General features: G+C 34.4%; 1 protein-coding gene across 3 annotated transcripts in view; it reads left to right on the top strand.

The window, feature by feature from the left end:
- Window positions 1-15,858, top strand: part of LOC131028183 (PLASTID TRANSCRIPTIONALLY ACTIVE protein 6, chloroplastic) — a 145,138-nt gene that overhangs the window by 66,184 nt on the left and 63,096 nt on the right. For all 3 annotated transcript variants that reach the window (XM_057958423.2, XM_057958425.2, XM_057958424.2), the window contains exon 3: window positions 13,073-13,177. In XM_057958423.2, coding sequence (XP_057814406.1) covers window positions 13,073-13,177 — 105 coding nt within the window. The remainder of the gene's footprint in view (window positions 1-13,072; window positions 13,178-15,858) is intronic.

Genomic DNA, 15,858 nt, shown 5'->3' with positions numbered 1-15,858 from the left:
ACCTATTACATTTCAGTCTTGTATGAATCATGTGTTTAACAAGCAATTGCAGAAATTCGTACTTGTTTTCTTCAATGACATCTTGATTTACAACAAGACATGGGAAGATCACCTTCAACATATTGATGAGGTATTGGGTAATATGGAAGCACAATCATTATTTGCTAAGGTCTCCAAGTGTGAGTATGGAATGAAATTTTTATCCTTGGGACATGTAATTGGTGTTAATGGGGTTAAAACTGATTTGGGGAAGATTAAGATCATCCTTGATTGCCCTCCACTAAAGACATTGACACATTTGAGGGATTTCTTGGGCTTTGCAGCTACTACATGAGGTTTGTTAAGGGTTTTTGTAGCTAACATCACCCTTGACAAATTTGACGAAGAAGGGATCATTCTCTTGGATTGATATAGCTCAGAAGGTATTTGATAGACTTAAGAACATGATGAGCATTTGGTCAGTATTAGTGCTCCCAGTTTTTTCTCAACCTTTTGTTTTAGAATGCGATGCATCAAGGGAGGGAATTGGAGCTGTGCTTATGCAAAATAAACATTTTATAGCTTTTGAAAGCCGAAAACTTAGAGATGCACAAAGACACTTTTCCACTTATGATAAGGAGATGCTCACAATCATGCATGCCTTGGTGAAATTTAGATAGTATTTAGTTGGAGGGAAATTCGTTGTGAGAACCAATCATAACAGCTTGACATACTTTCTTGAGTAGAAGGAATTGAATGAATGCTAGTAGAATTGGTTAAGCAAAATACAAGCTTATGACTTTGATATTAAGTATGTAAAAGGAAAGAAAAATGTGGTAGCTGATGCTTTCTTTAGGAGATTTACTTTATGCTCTATATTTGAGATATCAATTGATTGGAAGGCTCATTTGTTAGTTGAGTATTCCAAAATTACCTTGTCTTGTGAGATCTTGGATGGGAAGATTTAGGATGATAGATACAAGGTCTTGGATGACATCATATATTATAAGGATATGATTTATTTGGTAATTGAATAAAAAATGGAAGAGAAGATCTTGAGGGCTGTTCATGATACGTCTTTAGTAGGTCATTGGGAGAACTTTTAAACTTACAGGCAAGTGAGAGATAGATTCTCCTAGATTGGATTGCAAGATGATGTTCTTAGACACATTTGAGAGTGTGCAGTTTGCTAGTAGAACAAATCTTAGCACACTTTTTAGCAGGTTTATTGCAGCCTATGCCCATTCTTGGTCAGAAATGGGAAAGCATATCGATGGATTATATCATAGGTCTACACAAAGTATAGGTTAATAATTGTATTCATGTTGTGGTGAATAGCTTGGTCAAGTATGCTTACTTTTACGCCACATTGATTTTGAGTATAAGGCACCTCAAGTTGCAGACTTGTTTTTCAGTGAGGCTTTCAGGCTTCATGGGTTGCCTAGAATCAACCAAGTTCCTTAGTGTGTTTTGAAAAGTGCTTTTTAGATTAACAAGTTCAATGTTGACACTAAGCACTAGTTATCACCCATAGACAGATGGGAAAACAAAAATAGTTAATAAGTAGGTTGAAGGATATCTAAGAAGCTATGGAGTAGGGCATCAAAAGGCTTGGGTCAAATGGTTGTACTTGGGAGAGGACTATGACAACAGCACTGATCACATTAGTATAGGAATAATACCTTTCAAGGCTTTGTATGGGTATTACATAACATCTTTTGTAGACTTGGTCTTTTCTGATATAAGAGCACCCAAGGCTAGAGATTTGGGTATAGGAAAACTAGGATATTATGAAGGCTTTAAGGGAGGACATCCAACAGGTTCAAAAACACCAAAATATTTATGCTGATAGGCATAGAATCAAGAGGTCGTTTGAGGATGGTGACTTGGTTTTCTTGTGGTTGCAACCTTATTGGAAGTTCTACTTAATAAAAGTGGCGTAGAGAAGTTGAAACCTTGATTTTATGGGCCTTATAGGATGCTGAAGAGGATTGGAGAAGTTGCATATGATCTAGAACTACTTGAGCACATCAGAATTCACAACCCATTTTATGTTTTGTGTTTCAAGAAGGCACTTGGGCAGCACATTATTCCTTCTGTAGAGTTACCACCATTGGATGAGGAAGGAAAATTGACCTTGATCCTAGAAGTTATCATTGATACATGGGAGAAGAAAATCAAGAACAAGAGCATTTCAAAGTACTTGGTTCGTTGGAAGGATTTGCCTCCAAAAGATGCTACTTGGGAAGGGGATCAAATTCTTCAACATATGGATCTGCAATTGCTTGAGGATCAAAAATTTCGGGGACAAAGGACTATAATGTCCCCTTCTTAGACCTTTCAAAGAGTACCCTTTAGTCTATTGCATTCCTTAAGGCTAATTTGGGGGTTTGGAGAGGGAATATTTTAATTAAATTAAATTGTCTTACATTTTAATTTTACAGGCAACTTTTGTTTAATTAATTATTTTATTTAAAAGGTGACCATTGGTGTTAAAGTGACTTTTTAGGGACCCAAAAGCGAATAATAAAAGGGGTCACTTAATAAAAAATAAAATAAAAGGTTCTCAAAAATACATGAGGAGGTATAAAAGGAGTTGCAAAGGGGAAATTGTACATCTTTGGTCATTTTCATTCTACATTGTGATGATTGGACTCTTGTTCAATTCGAAAACCTAAGGGTATATTTGGCTGTGAAGAAGTGATTTTTTTCCTAGCAAAATTAGAGGTGGATTCATCCGAGATTCATAGTTGAGCTGAAAGAAGAAGATTGTGTAAACATTGATATATGTCTCCAATTTCATCTCTATTTGTAGGCATCAAGAATGAGGAAATATTTGAGATTTGCACGCAAATAAATATTTCAACGAAATATTGGAAATTATTTATGATTAGACAAGGTGCATCATTCAGTAGATGAAAATTGTGGGTTTTTGTGAGTGATTGAGATCTCTATGACTAGTGGCCTTGTGCTAGAGTGGTGTCTTGTTGCTGTAGGGACGATTATGTATTTGAAGACGATTCAACAGTCCAGAATTTTGTTGCTCCTTCCTTGGGATAGCATCCATTGTGATAGAGGCAACTAATGGCTTAAAAGGGGCTATATGATCATCTATATCAAGTTGCAGGCTTCCAATATTGGGCAATATTAGCATGTACATTGCCTTAGGATGTTTTTGGGAGTTATTTGGAGTTTTGGTGTATTGCTCCACTAGGAAAGGTTATGAGTTTGATGAGGAGCTAGTCGTAGGCTTTGGGGAAGAGACAAGGAAGCAAAATAAGGTGCGAATTAGTCCAATATTGCTGCTGATAAAAACTTACATCAGTCCCAATTGTGGTATGTTTGGTTTGAATGAGCTTACTGCTCCATCCTTTGTACTTGCTGATCTCTATACTCATAAATACTACTCCAACACCCTCTTTATCTGCTTAGAGGTCAGAAATTATTAATTTGAGCATTGTATGTCTGAATATCTCCTTCCACTACTTGAATGACAAATGTTCGTTAAATGGCTATGCATTTCTCTATGCCTCAAACTATTTGTGAGAATGCCTTTTATCATACATGAAATTTGTAGCTGATATACATTATAGAAACTCTAAATAATGTTAGTTTGCGGTTCTACTAAATGTTTGATGAAATGTTCATGTGATGAAGTGTAATATCCCAGTTATTTTTTTTTTGTTTTTTAGGCCAATAGTAATCATCAACAAACAGATAACCCATTAAGGTTAGAAAACATAAACTGAAAACTTGCTGGAAAATGCAACCCTTCCACTTTTTGATCACCAAGTGCCCAATGTGGGAAGGTGAGAGCATGCGGTGTTGGGGGGATCGTTAGCTTCAAATAATTGGAAACAATACAATGCTTGGGCGGCAAGCCAGCCCCTTCCGCTTATCCAGCGGGAATGCAAGAAACTTGGCGGTGAACCAGCCAAGAGAAACATACAAATGCACAAATCACTCAACCGCGATATTTCAGCGAGAGGACTGAAATTACAAAACAATCTCAACTCAACCGCGATATTTCAGCGAGAGGACTGAAATTACAAAACAATCTCAACTCAACCGCTTATGCAGCGGGAGGACCATTACACTCAGACATCACTCGACCATTTATGCAGTGGGAGGACTGAATTACAATTTACTTGAAAATAGGCGGCAAGCCAGCCTCTTCCACTTTTCAGCGGGGTGAGAGTTACAAACCAAACTTGGTTAGTAGTACTACTACTTAACCTTACAATAATCAAGATAATGTGAGAAGAGAGTAATGTTGAATATCCAAATAAGAACATGAAATTTCTGCTAACATCAAAATCTGCAGGCTGGAATTGCAAAACCAGCAGCCTATGGATTCACTAAAACGCTCATAACTCTCTCATTACTCACCCAATTCACCCAAAATCTGTTCTAAATAATTGCTATACCTGCTACAATGAAAACAAACCCAAGGAAAGCCATCGAAACACCCATATTTATTTTGCACGCTTCCCAATGCATTCACAAAACCCAACGCCTAACTTGCGAAGTTCGATTTGCAATATAAAAAATCCACACTCAAAATAAGATGCTAAAAACTTACAATATGCATCGCCAGTGGTAGGAAGGAAGGATGAGCCGATACCTAGAATGATGGAATCGCTTGGTCAAGAGGTGCTAGCAAAATACGCTTTCAGCAATCCCGCGACCAGCAACCAGAAAACACTCCAATCCCAAATAGAACACTCCACAATCTGCAACTCACTCACCAGCAGCACTGGGAGTACATGGACACAGCTAGGTACTATCTTGCAAGTGCGAAACTGAGACTTAGCTAGGAAGCCACACTTCGAAGCTCAGATTTTCAGTCGCCAATTCGGTAGCATAACGATGCAAATTCATTTGATACCCAATGAGAGGCCAAGCACCTGTATTTATAGATTTTTCCCTCTGAAATTCAAATGCAAATGGCGCCCAGAACCATTGAAATTCAATTTCATTTCATGTCATAGCCTCCCCTAGACATGGCGTTAATTTTCCCAAATTCCGTAGGCAAAGTTCGAACTTTTTCCTAGGTGACAACTTTGCGATATAAAATAATAAAAACATGAAATATTTCATCTTTCTCAACGCCACCTTTTTTAATGCCATTGACTTAGGAAAATAACAATATTGCTGGCAGATAGATATTTTTCCTATGTTGCCCCATAACACAATTAATCAGTAATAAAAATAATTAAATATTAAACCTTAGGATAAGGAATTAATATTAAATTAAATAACTTATAACTCCAATACTGATTAATACCAAAATCAAGGATGAAGTTGTGCGATGAAGATCATTGAACTGTGTTGAGTCAGGACCTTGTCCGAGACTACTAAAAATAGAAATGCTCATCATAGCCACTTACTAAAAATAGTAAGTCAAGAAATACTGCTTCGAAAAACATAATCTTCGCACCTAGAGAAAGAGCTTGAAAAGCTCAGTAAAACTGCATCAACCAAACAACCAAACCCTAACTTACTAAAAATAGTAAGTTCTGACTTCACCAAAGAATCAAATGCATGTTATGCCACCCTGGAGTTCATGGAAAATCCAGAAGGAAACCAGAAGCAGAATTGAAGAATTCCCTCCTGACAAACCCTCAAAAGCTCGTGCAAAACTCCACAAAGGTTGGAAACCCTAATTCTCTCTTCTAAATAGCCTGCGGGTCTTCGGAATAGGCCAATGGACCACTGAACTAATCACTGCGGAGAAGGGGACATTACATGAAGGGAAAGATTTTTGCAAGTTTGTGTATTTTTTTTGGATAGTACATTGTGTAGGCATACCAAATGCTTTTACTATATTTCGTAGATTTCACTATATGGTCAAACATATTAAGTAAATTTTTTTATTTGGAGTAGAACAAAAACTCATTATCCTTCTAAAATAATGTTAGTTTGCGGTTCTACTAAATGTTTGATGAAATGTCCATGTGATGAAGGGAAATTTTTTTGCAAGTTTGTCAGTTTTTTTTTGGATATGACATTGTGTAGGCATACCAAATGCTTTTACTATATTTCGTAGATTTCACTAGATGGTCAAACATATTAAGTAATATTTTATATTTGGAGTAGAACAAAAACTCATTATCCTTCTAGGAAAATATATTCCCTTCCTCATCTTCTTTATATTCGATCATATAATAATCTACATCAATGATCCATGGTAATCTAAGTAAATTAGAATAAATCTACCTCCAAATTGACACCTTTCTCCTTACTCATTTGAGGCATAGAATGAAGCAATATCAAATTTCATGCTACCATTTTCAAAAATAACTTAGAAGACTATTGCAAGGAGACCAATTAGAATCAATAATGAAAGGAGCAATATTCTTACAAATCATAATAACAACATTCCCTTCCCTTTATCATGGTTCGAATTAAAAACCTTTGCCTCTTGATACCCATTGCATTAACTTCCCAAGTCAAAAGACAGTCAAGGTCTTTATTAGAATTATAGAGAGTTCTAAGGACATTTTTTGTCGTGAGCCTCAAGGCTTATGACATTCCAACTTATAATCTTAATCTTCATTCAATGCGGGATAGGGGGCTTGGGACCTTTATAAAGCCTTTTTAAGCAACTTGGAATCTTCTTTGCTTTTTCTTTTTTCTCTTTTTCTATTCTAGGGATCCTCCTAGGTGACTCAACAAATTTACTTTTCCTAAATTCATCCACAATTTCCTTATCATTATCATCCATGGAACTTTGACACACATATATTTATTGAAGCATTTTGTTTTTTTTAAACCCCCCTGAAGAATATTTTTTTGCATTCCACCTAAACAACAAAATTAGTTTCCAATAACATTTGGGTCTCTTGGGAAACTTGAGACTTGGTCTCATCCCAACAATATCATCCTCCCCCTTAAAGTTCATTTTATGAACTTCCTCCTTAACACATTTGTTATAGTTAATGTTAACATGTGTGGGATCATTTAGACTAATATTATTGCCAATATTTGCCTGCATTCCATTGTCCTTATAGAGACTATCTTCCATTATAGCCTCTCCAAAATTATTTAAATTTTGGTTTGGCCTTGAATTCTGATATCATTATTTCTAGGTACTTGTTGACGTTCATCTTTCACATGTTTTGATTGATTTTAAATAATCTTCAAGCAATCTATTTTTTGATACCCAACACACAAAAAACACACATTGAGACCACCAAGTTGGTTTACTTCACATTGGATGTTTTTTCTAGCTACAAACATATGTTGTCTCAAATAGGATTCTCTAGATTAACAACTATTAAAACCTTAGCATTCATGTGAGGTAAGGTGGCTTTAATACTTTCAACTTGGAGCACATCTCATAGTTTTAAGAGTGTGGGCCAAAATAGCTCACAATTGTGGGGGAATGTTTTTATTTTAGTCCACTTGAGTATAGGTATGGACAATTCTTCACAAGGGGCAAGCTCAGGGTTCCAATAATCACTCTAGACATAGACCTATTCATGTTTCAAAAATCTTTATTTAAGACTCTTTTCTGCGTATTAAAGTTTTTGAAGAAAAATACGAACAATCTTTGGTACACTATTCTATAGAAGAAAGCATACAACCTTATCTTTTTACCCCACATATTGTTGTTAATGTTGTGTAGCTTCGGTCAGATAATTCTGATCATCGAAATCAAATGCTTAAGTGGCCAATTGGCCTTAAGCATTTGATAGTTGCTTTATCCTTGCAAGTTATGTTAAATTAGCTTATATGTATTGTCACCGAAGTATTTGTAATTGATGATTGGATTTAATACTCATATATTAATATATGTTACAAATGTATATATGTATCTATATATCTATAAATACAATAATGTTTGTGATTTACATTATTGATATATATTTATATATAATATATACATATGTTTTTGTAATAAAGAAAAAGCTGATTATTAAATATGTTTATTAAAACAAATAGTCGATATAATCGACTTGTTACATTTAATCGCTTGACAAACATTAGTCGACTTAAAGTCGAATTGGTTAATTATACCATCTTGCATCTTAGCGTATTGTCTTTAATGTTTATTGGTCTAACCCTCACGGGTTCGTGGAGACATGTCTCTGTAGAGACATGTCTCTACGTGGATGCTATTCCACGTAGAGGCATGCCTCTACGTAGGCATGCCTCCACACCATTGTATATATGGTGTATAGCTGCGGTTAAGGGACAATATAGAAATTGGAAATATTGAACCAGCCGGCCTGCACAAAAAATAACGAACATTGCTGTTACATATTCATTGAAATACAAATCATAAATTCTGATTGCTGTTTCTTACTTGCTTATATTCAAAAGAGATCAAATCAATATATGATAAAAGAAGTACTTTGATAAATAAAATAACCCTTAGCATTCTCAAATCTGATAAAATAAACAATTGTAAGTTCAATCATCAAAAGGCCTTATGGAGGGTAGGTATCCTTATCGAGACAAACAAAAAGTGTGCAATTTTTTCTAGTCTTTCTTCTTCCTTATTAATCACTTCTTGCATCAAATCACCAGACTTGTAATGAATGTTAAGACGAAGAGAATCCTCACCATGTTCATGTTCTTCATTGTTGCCATTTTCTCCTTGGATGATGATGTAGACATAGTCTCCATCACAATATTTTGCTACAAAAATGACTTTCGTATGAGTAAATTTGTCACTTGCAAAATGTTCTTGTGCTACCATTTTCCACCACCTAGAATATGGAACATTTTCTGGGTTATTACTACCATTCTCATCATGGCTCTACAATTTATCTTCATTAAAGTTATTTGATCTTTCATCTTCATAATTTTCCATACAACCATTCACATCCCGTCCACTAGTGAAATTTTGATATGCATTAATCTCTAGTGTGAGTGAAAGGTACAATGGGAAGGTAAAATGTATTGTTATAGTCACAAATCCAATGAATATCAACACAATAAATGAAGGGAAAAGGGTGGCTATGGGGAATAAACCCCACCAAAATAAAATTTAAAAACATACCTAAACTTTATACAAACAACACCATAACCTAGAAAATATAATCTTAACGAAAATACACAATAAACACAACCAATTCACAATCATAACAAAAAATACTTAAGTCAACCAGTTCAATTCAATTGAAGGGAGAAGTGCAGCTCCAAGAGCATCAACAGAGGTTCTGTTTTCCCTACGAAGTTCTAGAGTGTTCATGTTTCACCCTCTTTTTCTTTTCATCTTTCACCCTCTATCTCCTTTTGTTCTCTAGCCTCCTTTTTATTTTGCTTATTGTATCTAATTTTTGTAGTACCTATCATGGTAGAAAGAGGAAAGCGTTCAACTTTTGTAAGTTACAAACTTGCACATCTTTGAACCATGCTTTAAACTATTTAAATGTAGAGAGATGGGAGCTCTGTAGCATAGTGAGGAAGATGAATAGTCATCCCCCGTTGATGCACTTGGAGCTACATTACTTCCTACAATTGAATCAGATTGGTCTTCTTCATCATCTCGTGACTTCATTCTTAGTCTTCTTCATGTGTTCTTTTATGTATGTGTAATGTCCCCTTTTGGCTTAAGATATAATTAAATAATTAAAAGCATGTCTAATTATTTAATAAGCCATTAGTGTAATTATTTAATATTATTCCTTTTAAAAAAGTACATCATAAGGATAATATTATATAATTACTTAAGTGACTTAATAAAGTGGGAAATCAAATTAAGTCACCTTTAATTCAAAAGTGAAATAAAAGAAAAGAAAATGAAAAGGCAAGAGGAAATGGAAGGCCAAGGGACATTTAGAAAGTTATAAAAGAGCATTGGAGGATTGTTAGAGCATGTTGAGTTTATTCATTTCATTGATTGTAACCCGGCGTGGTTTTGGAGATCTGGACGTTGTCCATCTTAGCCTTCCGGAGGACAAAATCCCTCTTGAAGAAGACTAGCTATGGTAGTGAAAGATCTACTCTGGTTGGTGTTTGCTGAAGATAATAGATTGATCTGCTGTTGGTGTGTGGATTTCCAATCCAACTCAACATCCTATATCTGTGATTGGGGGGTTTCCTGTGCATACAATTTTTCTGTGGCTACGATTGGGAAGATAATTCTATTATTTTGTTGAAGGTTGTAATGATTTATCTATTTTGATGACAATATTCATTTTTAATTTCAGATCTCTATTTCAGTCTAATATTATATGATTTTCATTATGATCTGTTGAATGAATAGAAATCAGTTTTCATGCAAACTGTTTTTTTAAATTATTGTGGAACATTTGGTAAAATCTGGAGCAAATATCCATAGGGGATATTTCAGCATGTTATGCTTGCATTTGATTTTTTATGTCTTGGAAGGTTGTGGTTTTGGTTTGTTTGGAGGTTTAGTTTTTCTTTTTAATTAATTTAATTTGGTGGAGTTTTACTCCCCCCCACTCCCAACAACCCCTTTTTTCTACATTTATTGTGATTGATTCTCTTTGGATTTGAAGACCATAGCAACACTATTCTGCTTCTCATTGTTCCCCTAGCTCAAGTCATAGGTTAATGCATATCTTAAAGTTGTGGGTGGATGAGATGTGAGTGTCTATAGAGAAATTTAGTAAATGAAGGGGCAGCTGCATTTAATGAAGAGAAACTATATAACCATGACAATTGGAATAGTAGTAAGGCAAAAGATGTTAATGATCTATAAGAAGGAAATTAGACCTACAAGATCACTCCGTGAGTAGATGAATCTACTCTTGTTCCTAAGGAAGCCCTTGTTGGAGTAAGCTGCAATAGTGGAAGAAGACAGCATGGTAAGGAATCTCTTGTCTTAGAACACTCATTATCAAACTCAATCATATGATACAAGAAGTTGTTAGTAAGGAAGAAGAAAAACTAAAAAGTATTGTTATCTCTTTCGTTTGTCTTGATAATGATGTATCGCCTTTCAAAAGATTTTTTGATGAGTGAACAATTTGTGAAGTAAAAGAATGGTGCTGTATGCTAATCCTTTTGTAAAATATTGTAGCAGCGGTTGCTTGTGATTTTCTTCAGAAAAATTCAAATTGGCCCTTTGGAACCCTAAGTTCTTTGCATGCGAAGTCTTGACTAGGTCTATACCAAAATAGATTAAATAAAAAATATGCCCCCAAAGTTCTGGGCTCTTAAATGCCAAGCTCTTGAATCGTTGGGTGATGTGCTTCAGTTTGAAAACATGAAAGCCACCTTTCCGTTAATCCTAGAAATCCTATTCTTGATAATATTTGTTTTCAATTGGAAAATAAAAATGTCAAATGAGGTAAATTAGGTTGATAGACTCAATGCTTGCTTTTTGTGTAATTTTATAGGCACAAAAAAAGTTAATGCTAGAGAATTGCCAAAAACTGTCTAGACTTGTAGAAAGCAAAGGGCCCTAGCCCCTTAGATAATGATATCAAGATTAAGGAGCCTGAAAAAAATTGAACATTATTGAAGATGTGGTTGTAATGGAGGAAAGTCTAGTAAAGATGTTGGTTTTGTGATAAATAATAAATAATGATAATAAAATTATCTTAAATGAGCTTTCACTCGTTGCCATGAATAGTGATAGTTTTGTTAACAAAATATATTAGGTTAATCATTTTAAACTACACTCCTTGTTTGTCTCAATTAAAGTTCCAAGAATGATACATGTCAGCACCATGTGGCGGTGGCTCTTGGTTCCCACTTAGAACCCTAATTTTCTAATTATAGCAATTTTTTAGTTTTTGTATTAACAAGCTATACAAATATTAGTGAATTGGAATAAAAAATACAGAGTTCAAGGCATATCTCTCTCCTATGAAGATTTCCCTCTTTGTGTGCACTCTTAGTGTAATAGAATCCTATTTTGTTGAGCAGTTTTAATAATTGTCAATTCTGTTTGGTATTGTTCAAATTCTGCTTTTATAATACATCAAGTTCCATAGCTAGTGGGTTGTCCTCTGAATTACAAACTTATATCACTTTTTTTTTTTGGCAAATTTTAATTATTTATGGCTACAAGGAGAGCTAAAATGAATTCAGCAAGAGGCGAGTTGAGTATTGACCACTGTTTTGACTTACCATTTTGCTTTTATTAGTAATTAGTTGCATTTTTGACTGCCATGCTGACTATCTTAAGAAAGTTGACTGGAATAGTGTTAGATGAATTTTTTAAACACTGGTTTATGTTGTCATAATTACTGTTGACTTTGTGAATGCTTAAAACTGGAATGTTTACAATGTGTAGAATCACCAGGGTGTTACATAAGGATGAAATTGTTGAACTGTTCTTAGAGGGCATGCTGCATGGCACTTCAAAGGATGCAAAAATATTAGAGTGCACATCAATATTTAAACTTAATTGAATTAGAACTAACACCTTGAGAGGCACATGTGAAGGAAAGTACTTGGTTGGATTGCATGGAATTTGTATTGAGTGGTACCAGTTGAAAACTGATTGCTAACTTTCACAAACCACTTAAAACTAACAAACAATGTAAAGATTCTAATATTTGTTCCCCTCTATACGTAATACACTAAAAATAAAAATGAGCATAAATTCATACGCAGTCTGGTAGCTTATATGTTGGGCAATGGAAAGAAAGAAACGAATATTATTGATGCCCATGGATGACCAAAGTGGGTCAATTGGACTCAAAAGCACAACCAATTACACTTGCAAGAGAGAGTAAAATATGCACTGTGGTAATACATAGGATAAATGAATTTCAAGGTACTATAATGGAAAGGAAGATTGTGAGAAATAAATTTAATGTAAGAGGATAGATGAAGGTTTGGCATGAATCTTGGAAATGTATTTCATAAAATGCTTTTCTGGATACATTCTTGAATGCTCGACTTCAAAGGCTAATACTATTTTTCTTAACCAGAAGTCTATTTCATTTCACTCTAAACTGATGTCATCATAGACAGCAACTCTGAATCTTAATATGACAAGCAACTTCTCTTTAGTTGCTCACTTCAAAGTTAAAGAATGACAAATTTATTATTATAATTTTGTTGTCTGCTAGGAATAATGAAATTGCAGTGTTGTCTGAACTCTGATACTTTTGGATTAGCATATAAATGTAATTAGCTTATTTTCTTGTGATTGCAGTATATCCGTTTGAGGAAATCTGATTATGGGTGCTACAATGTCATTGAACTACCAGTGTCTCGAGTTCGGGATCCTTTTGCTAAAACAGAGTTTGAAGTGATGAAGGTAAATGTAGCTCTGGCCTTTATACTTAAAATGATTTGGGAGTTATTTTCCCTCTATGTAATTACTTGCAATGTTTCAGCATTTGATAGTGATTATTGCTGTAAATGAATTCATTTTCAAGATAAGAAGAATAGCCTTGACATATCTTCCTAGTAGTTGTTCCTAGAAGGATTCTGTTCCTGGAGATCGTTTTTGAAGTGTGACAATCAAGTTGAAACTGGCTCATTAAAGGTGGAGCATGCCTAATGTAATGGGGGAGTTCAGTTTGGCATCAACAAACTCAAAGAGGATGAAAGCTCCAACTTCAACTGTGAAGTCGCAGAGGGCTCTGTTGTATAATTGATGATTTAAAATCTAGTCATGCTTACAGGACTTTCTGGGAACTTGTCAGATACACCAAATACTGAGGTGAGGCAGGTCAAATAGGGCTGTAGACTTGCCAGTATGTGCTGATGAGTTTCTGTCAGATTTACCAAGATTCATGAGCCCTGTGGTTGTGTAAAAGATCTTGCTAGCTACTGTAAAAGTCCTATTGTGTAAAAGATCTAGTTAGGTTATAGACCCATTTAAGCCGTGCAAAAGTCCCTAACAAGTTATTTAAAGTATTAGCTTATGGTATCAGATCCTATTAGGTTACATAGAATATCCTCACACCTTTTTTTTGGATCATGAAGATCCATAGATTGTGAAGATCTCAATGGTCACTATTGTTCATTGATACTTGTATTAAACTTGATCCCCTTGGATTAATTGTTTATCGTTTATCATTGTGATGGTTATTTCATTTTTGATAACCTATTGTTTTGGTGTTAGTCTTGGTTCTTTTTGAATTTGTGAGTCTTATTATTTATTGTTAAAATCGATCATTTATTGTCATTATTCCCTTTTTTATGGTTTATTGATTATGGCATATTGTCAAGAAGTTTATCTTATTGTTTGGAATTGAATGGTGATGGAGGAAGAGCCCCATTGAGTTCATTAGTGGTTAGCAATGGTGGTTTAGCCCAATGAATGTATATTATTGGCATTAGTAGTGCAGTCCCACAAATATTTATTCATTGTAGGTAGTGCAATTCCCCGAACATTAAATGTGATTTGACATAGGTGTTGTAGTCTCACCAATGATTTGGAAGATCCAGCATAGCTAGAGTTGTCTCACTGATGGTTTATGAAATCAATGTCTTATTGTTGTAGTGATTGTAAATGATTTATTGTTTATTGTTGAGAGATCTTACTTTTTACTGCAATGATGATTGTATTGAAATTTGATATGACCTACTTTTATGATTCTTTAGTGATGAGTCTTACTGTCTTCTGTTTAGTTGGTTATTTAATGCTTATGGATTTGGATATTATACCTTCTATTGTTATGAATTGAGTCATTGTTTATTGGTCAAGTTTGAGCTTATGTTGATTGCTTTTGGTTGTCAATTTTCAATATTGGTGATCTTCACTTGTAAAGTCAACAGCCATGAAATGTATTTGAGGTTTTCTTGATTGTTGTTGGTTTTATTGACATAGTGTTCAGATTGAGTTTTGAAAGGTCTTGATTATGAGTTTAATAAGGTTTTGAGATTTTAAGATTTTAAAGGTTTTGACTCTTTGAGATTTGAGTTCTGATAGGTTTGTTGAGGAGGGCTTGGCTATACATATGGATAAGGGAATAAAATTATGAACTATATGGAAGGCTATATTGATTATCATTCTTGTGATATGATGCCATCATATGAGTTACTTGTTAGAAGATACTATGAAGAGAATGATTTGTAAAGTTACAGAGAAGAATGAAATCTAGGTAAGCTAGTTATAATGATGGTGAGATGCTAGGTGGATGATGAGAAGAAACAATATGACACATCCTTTTTTGTTATGTTATGTACTATGCTTGTGATTTTATGTATGTATGCAAGGCAAGAAAAATATGTGGTTATTGTGAGGTTAGTGACTCACTCTATTGGGTAATTACGCCCTAGAGATGATTATTGAATCCACTACCACAACCCTTTCTTGTATCCTCTATAGGGTGATTGGAGGATTTTCATATGCACAAGTCAAACATTTCATGTTTGAGTAGACAACCTACTATTTCCATTTTACAATTATATGAAATTTGTTTGAAAATTTGTATTTGCCTCTTAAGAGATCAATGATCTTGAATCCAAAATACACATGCCTTCTATCAATGTTCCTAAGCATTAATTTACCACCCCAATATGTTGACAGGGATGGCTTTTGAGAATTGCTTGAGGTAAAGTTCTCACTCTTTGTGGAAACATTTCTTGTAAATGTTTTTGTAAAGCTCATACGGATATAATGACTCTCGATAGGGAAGATTCAAACTTGTGGTCTTCGTACTAGAAAATATTTTCCTATTTGTGGAGATGGAAGCTTGGTTCATTAGTATAAATATATTATGAAAACTATAACAAAGAAATATTACTAAGATATTCATTCAACTAAATGAAAGGAGCAAAAACATTCTTATATGAGATTATAAAAGACAACCAAAGTGGATAAGAACAACTAATCTAATAAATAAAAATGAAAAAAGAAAACTATAGTTGGAATAACTTTATTAAAGCCTTAACTAAAAGCTAAGTGACCCAATATAATATACCCTCCCTCAATGGTCAATCTACTAACTACACCAATGCTATCTTGAAATTTTACAAATTTGTTAG

Source organism: Cryptomeria japonica, chromosome 5 (genome assembly GCF_030272615.1).
Source record: "Cryptomeria japonica chromosome 5, Sugi_1.0, whole genome shotgun sequence".
In the NCBI taxonomy this organism is placed as follows: domain Eukaryota; kingdom Viridiplantae; phylum Streptophyta; class Pinopsida; order Cupressales; family Cupressaceae; genus Cryptomeria; species Cryptomeria japonica.
Note: the sequence above shows the minus strand (reverse complement) of the source record. Positions and strands in the feature narration are given on the sequence as shown.